Below are 6390 nucleotides of genomic sequence, written 5' to 3' on the forward strand. Positions count from 1 at the left end.
CGAAATTCCGCGAACATCAGATTCCCAGCTTCTTATTATAGTTTGTGAACACATTCTCTGAATCTTGCAAGCTTGTGCGCCCGGTCATTTTTGATCTGCTATGCACCTACGCCTTGACCACATTTCTTTTCACCTCCCAGTAACTCCAACATCACATCATCCCCTATTTTAAGCAGTCAGATTCGATTTGAACATCATATTTTCATGCTTGCTCTGCAACCCCGATTAGATATTCAGCGAAACAATGCGGATCAGATATTAAGGTGAATTTATTCATACTACTATTTTCAATCTTAATTACAAGACTCTGTTAAAAACCGAATGCAGTATTATTAAAGAAACGGGGAGAGAGAGAAGGGAGACATAATATGCAACAGGGCAGGTGAGTCAGAGATGGGAGAAAGTCAAAACTTACACGTAAAACTTGGATGTGGAGGGGGAGGGAGGGAGAGGTGGAGGTGGAGGTAGAGCAAAACGCGCTGTGGCTAATCGTTAAAAAGCGAGGGACCTGTCCATTGTTTGGGGCGAACGCGCGCAGGATGGCTCGTGGTGATTGAATTTGCATCCTATTACGTATTGCGACGGCATAAGAGGGTAGCAGAACAGTTGCAGATCCAAGTTGGGTTCACATTCAAATTCAGATTCATGTTCATACGTAGGTGTGGTGCAGGATGTGCAGGGCAGATTGGCAAATCGACCTCCACATTCCTTATTAATCCATCTATCCAAATGTCACTTCATGCACGCACACTGATTTTCCCCCGTCTTCCCTTTTTATTTATTTTCACCCCATATCTTGACTTCCTCACTACAAAGGTCCACGCCCCCTTTTTATTATGCTCCTACTTCCTAATAAACAATTCCTTAATTAATTACCATACCACTATCACCCCTTTTTCCCTTTTCTTTTGGGCGGAAAAAAATTATAACCCTCCCTCCTCCTCTTCCATTATATGTATCCTTGGCCACAACTTCTCAGGCCATAACTCACCCTCCATTTCTCTCTCTCTCCTATCACTTCGGATACACATATTGATTGCAGACATGCTTTTGCCTTCCGTTCGAAGCAAGAAAACAACGGCCGTGGGGATTCCGACCGTCGACCTTTCTATGGAAAGGTCAGAGCTTTCGGAACTAGTGGTGAAAGCCTGCGAGCAGCATGGGATCTTCAAGGTGGTCAACCATGGCGTGCCAAAGCGGGTCATTTTGAGATTGGAAGAGGAAGGCAATCGCTTCTTCTCCAGACCCGTCTCCGAGAAGCTCCAGGCCGGTCCCGCCACTCCTTTCGGCTACGGTTCCAGAAACATCGGCTCCCATGGCGATAACGGTGATCTTGAGTATCTTCTCCTTCACACCAATCCTCTATCCATTTCTCAGAGTTCAAAAACCATCTCTGAAGACCCTACCGAATTCAGGTAATACCTCATTTTCCAGCGAGCATTAAGTAGCCAGCTAGCTATAGCTAGATTTCCATTATTATGATGCTCCGCAACTTTTAAATCTTTCACGAGTTATGTATATGCGCGACACTTTCTCTAGGCCCGGGGGAAAAAGGCTCTCTGTTTGTTTTTGTTTAGGGTCAGGCAGGCTGGCGGAGCTCGTGCGGAATGCTGATCATTCTTCAACGAGCTTAACATATATATCTAATATACACCGTGCCATCGCAATCTCCTGATTATAGCAACACTTGAAAAGGGGCCGTTAAAATGCGAACCAGTAAAATAAGCGTTAACTACGACAGCGGGTCCACAAACAAAGACTCGATGTCATATTAATTTTGTCTATGATATTAATTAATTTGGCTATACGTGTGGGATTGTAGACAGACGCATATATCCTTTGTGACATTAGCAATATAATATCGAATCAATTTAACGAGGGAAGCGGAGATTGGGTTACGGGGGCCTTTTCTTTGAAATAAATTAGTAAGAATATCAGAGACGAAAAGGTACGGAAGGAAGGGACACGTGCAGCTGCCCTAAAGAAAAAAAATGGTCCAAACCGAACAGCTCATCGTATTGCATGGCAGGGTGTCGAGATTTCAACTTGAGAAGAGATGATCTGGTTTTGTTGGGGTGGGGTGGGGAAATGAACCGTAGCCCTTTTTGTCTCTTGGAAACTTGCATGGCACTGTGAGTGTGAATGGTTTTGGCAACGTGGGGCTAGGGCCTAATGGCGGTGGACCACGGCCACGGTTCGTCGTCGGGCTAATCTGTTGGCACGGCACCCCCTATCAGATAAAGCACCGATACCTTTTTAAAGGAAGCCATGCTAATTTCTAGACTAGGAATCAATTTTCTTATCCGTTGGGTCGAGTCATGGTCAAGTGCCTTGCCCGAACAAGGGACAATTATAGGCACATACAGACTTAGGCCACTCACCGAGCCTATACTCTGTAGGCAACATATCATATCCGTAATACTGCAAATCTAGGTTGGTTGGGTGCGTTGCGCTTGTCCCTTAGTTTTCAGAGCATACATCATTGCAAGAAATTAAAGAGGGGGTGTGTGCATGTGGTGGCGCAGTTGTGCGGTGAATGAGTACATAGAAGCAGCAAGGGAAGTGGCATGTGAGATACTGGAGCTCGTGGCAGAGGGATTGTGGATTCCGGACAGGTTGGCGCTGAGCAGGTTAATCAGGGACGCCCACAGCGACTCAGTGCTAAGGCTGAATCACTACCCGGCCACGGCAAAGGGGAAGGGGGACCCATCACAGGTGCTGCCCAGTAACAACGTCGGCTTCGGGGAACACTCTGACCCTCAGATCCTCACCATCCTCCGCTCCAACGACGTCAGCGGCCTCCAGATCTCCACCCACGACGGCCTCTGGATCCCCGTCCCACCCGACCCCAGTGAATTCGTTGTCATGGTCGGCGATTCCCTCCAGGTGGCCCCACTCTTCATCACAAACTCGTTCCCTTGTGTATGTATCGTCATTTAAGGATTACTATTAACATTAATATTAATATTAATACCCTCTGGTTCCATGGCAGGCATTGACGAACGGCAGGTTCAGAAGCGTGAGGCACAGAGCGGTGACAAACGGGAGCAAGTCTAGAATGTCCATGATGTACTTCGGAGCGCCCGCGCCCAATTCCTGGATCAGGCCCCTGCCCGTGTTGCTGTCCCCTCACCAGCGCCCTCTGTACAAGCCCTTCACCTGGGCTCAGTACAAGCAAGCCGCCTATTCTCTCGCCCTCCGACACACTCGCCTCGATCTCTTTAAGGCCCAGGATGCTCCCCTCCTCATTTCTGCCTCTCCCTGATCCCTGCACTCTGCCTATCTCCCATCTACATTTTGTCGGTGTCCCCCCCCCCCCCAAACAAAAAAAAAAACATTTTTGTTTCAAGATTATGTTTTTGAGGATCTCCCCTTTCGCAGAAGCCTCAAATTTCTGTAAATTTGACCTCCTACGTGAGGCATTATGTAGATTTGACGTCGCCACGCCATTTGGCCGTGAAGTAGTACCCAGCCGTGCATGTTCAACGTTCATGTCCAGAACCCAACCAATCTCGTTTAGTGAGTCAGGTCGAGTTTTGCTTGTTCAACGCCCATCTTACCAACTTTAACAATCATTATTTTATAATTAAATATTATTTTAAAAATAGTCTATAGGTGAAGAATTATTAGTAAAGTTGACCGTCCATAACGCTGATGAAGCTATTGTTTCGCAAGCAGCACGACGGCAGGAACCTGCTTCTGGTTTCCCCGCATCGCTTGTGGGGAGGTCAACATTTTAAGATGTGATAATAATCAACATACACACATCCGTGATCATAGTAAACAAACATGCGGGTCCAAATGATGAAAATATTTCATTCTTTCATTTATTTTAAAATGGCAAGATTCATAATTTTGGAGATGGCACGGGGACGATCGGGATTTTAATCAGATGGGGAGGGGAATGAGCCAAGTGTCGCCTTCAATGTAGTGAGTTCCGAGAAAAGGCAGAGCCTCTTGGTCGGTGAGGATATGCGCCCATGCCACTCTTCCTGTCAAGTTAGCACCAGGTCCGCTGCACTTGTATTCTCCATAATACACTCTCCTGCACTTGTTTACAGTGGATGCGCTTAGACGGCTATAAATAGATAGATACTAGTAATAGTAATTAAGAATTTGTCTAGGGTTGGAGTGTGGTATTAGAATTAACTCACAAGTCGCGCTTTTGGTCACCCCAGTCACTCCAGCCTTGGGCCACAACGATCTTGTCCATGTAGGTGTAAGAGAAAACAACCCGGGAATAATCACCCCACGCTCTTCCCAGATAAACTTGCCCACTTCCCGTTATGGCGCAGTTCTTAAACGAAAACCCGCTCTCCAGCGATGCATTTGTGCGCTTTTGAGCCGTGATTGACACCGCCTTCTTCGCTATTGAATTTAAATGGCAGTTCTGCGGGTCAAATGGGTTCCGCCCAATCAGCAACTTACTTTCTCCCATTCAGCCTTGAGCAGGCAAAAATTAAGTACGGGTTTAGATCAAAAGGGAGGAGAGGGGAAGACGACCTCGTAAAGGGATCTACCGGAGCCGAAGACGAAATCAACAGAGCCTTGAATGAAGCAATTACTAAAGTAGTGAAGTCCTTTGTGGTCGTAGAGCGTGTCTTGATCCCCGTAGAAGCTGCAGTTGTAAAATGCAGCTTTGGTCCCTGAGATGCGAAGTGCCACCGCTTGTCCTCCCTCCTTTCCCACCTCATGCCATGCCGTGTTCTGTTTCACCAGAAAGTTCAACGCTTTTCCTACTTGTCAGTTTTCTTTCTTTTTCTTCCCTTGTCTTTCTTTAAAAGTATCTCGCTTTCTCTATTTTTTGTTATATACACATAGTCGCGTTACAGACCCGTGACTGTAGTCATGTCTTATTCTACTCTCACCATTTCTTGTTTGGAGCCGTGGAGTGTCTCCAGCACAAAACAAGAACCCTTTTTTGCTCTTCCAAGCTTTACATCCCCTCCCACGCCCCCCCCCCCCCAAAAAAACCGTGATTCAAAGAATATGGTATATGTCCGTGAGTAGTCTGTGGTATAAAAGCGGCTAGATGATTAATTACTCAACAGTAAGCTTTTGCATGAGTTTTGAAGAAGCAGGGGTACCTCAAATTTGATGTTGATGGCGACAAGATAATTAGCATCTACAGCGGCCGTGGCACTGTGGAATGTGCCAAATGGCATCCCATCCCTTCCAAAGACGGACGCCGTATCGTTCCCTGTAATAGTTGGTGGACTCGCGGCGTCGCCCAACAATGTTATGAAGTGCATATTTTTGGGTATCACAATCTTCTCCCTGTGTTGGTCATCCCGCCCAAGTGAGTAGTATATATGTATCAGCATTCACTGAACACTGACAAATGCGACAGAGAGATAATACCAGTAGTTGGTATTATAATGTTCGTACCTGTAAACGCCCGGTCCAATCGAAACGATAACTCTTCTGATGTTGCGTGGCGGAATGCTCTTCAGCGCTTGTGTGATGGTGCTGAAGTCACCAGTACCGTCTTGGCGAACTGTGATTTTGACCCTGTTACTCTCAGCCACCCCCAGCTTCAGATCAGGTGCTCTCACATTCCATTGGGTCCTCAAAAGCGTCGCCTTCCGGTAATTCTGGAGGTTCCAAGAAATCCAATTCTCATAGTCTGTGCGCTTATCTGAGTTCCGGGAGGAAGCCTCGCAAGAGAGGAAACAAAATGAAAGAAGCAGCAGAATAAATAGGATAAGAGTGTTGGCGACCATGGCTGTGTGAATATTAATATAACACTGCTGCGGAGCAGAGGCTGGTTCAGCAGAATGGAGAGACTGGGTATATAAAAGAATACCGATCGCAGAAAAGGAAAATGGAGAGGCACGTTATCCTGTTTTGTTAATGGAGCAAGTAGAACCATATATTGTGGTGGGCAGGACACGTGAGAATAAGTTGGAGGAAGAAGAGGATGGACCGATGGGGGCTAAGTAAGGAAAGGGACGCCAATGCATATTTTGTAATATAAAATGAGCAAGAGGCTGGATGTTGGATTGGATTACAACTCCAAACAAATTAACTTCCCTCGATTTGCCCTGCGCATTTTCTTCGTGCCAGTGCTCTGCCAGGCATCCCTGGCTCACCAAAATTCTGCCCCATCTCAGAGCTGTATTCCATTCCCGTAAAGATTTCTAATGGACCAGGCGTACGCCGGCCACTTTCGTATAAAAAGGAATACGACTCTTATTGCGTCAGGCTTATCCCAGCATTTCCATAGCTCATTGATTAAGACATTTTTCTTTGAAGATTCAATTTGATTAAAATATTTTTAAAACCAAGCTCGTGGCATTAATGAAGATTATCCACTTTCACTGGGCCAATGGATGTGCTGATGGCGTTATGAAAGCGACACAGGACATTAAAGTACAATATGGTATACCG

At 46.2% G+C, this 6390-nt stretch overlaps 2 protein-coding genes across 2 annotated transcripts; one reads left to right on the top strand and one right to left on the bottom strand.

Moving 5' to 3' along the window:
- The first annotated feature begins 989 nt into the window (after positions 1-989).
- On the top strand, positions 990-3434 carry LOC114752353 (gibberellin 2-beta-dioxygenase 2-like). The gene is made up of 3 exons (XM_028941092.1): positions 990-1415; positions 2526-2886; positions 2993-3434. The coding sequence occupies exons 1-3, from the start codon at positions 1045-1047 to the stop codon at positions 3263-3265; spliced, it is 1005 nt and encodes a 334-aa protein (XP_028796925.1). The 5' UTR covers positions 990-1044; the 3' UTR covers positions 3266-3434.
- A 370-nt stretch (positions 3435-3804) lies between these two features.
- Positions 3805-5749, bottom strand: LOC114752355 (probable pectinesterase 53). Its single transcript, XM_028941095.1, has 5 exons — positions 5389-5749; positions 5088-5277; positions 4504-4707; positions 4155-4390; positions 3805-4045 (listed from the first exon to the last, which is right to left on the bottom strand). The coding sequence occupies exons 1-5, from the start codon at positions 5721-5723 to the stop codon at positions 3889-3891; spliced, it is 1122 nt and encodes a 373-aa protein (XP_028796928.1). The 5' UTR covers positions 5724-5749; the 3' UTR covers positions 3805-3888.
- Between the last annotated feature and the right edge of the window lie 641 nt (positions 5750-6390).

The sequence above is a fragment of the Neltuma alba genome, unplaced genomic scaffold, assembly GCF_004799145.2.
Source record: "Neltuma alba isolate B1F8T4 unplaced genomic scaffold, ASM479914v2 tig00007343_pilon, whole genome shotgun sequence".
Taxonomy (NCBI): domain Eukaryota; kingdom Viridiplantae; phylum Streptophyta; class Magnoliopsida; order Fabales; family Fabaceae; genus Neltuma; species Neltuma alba.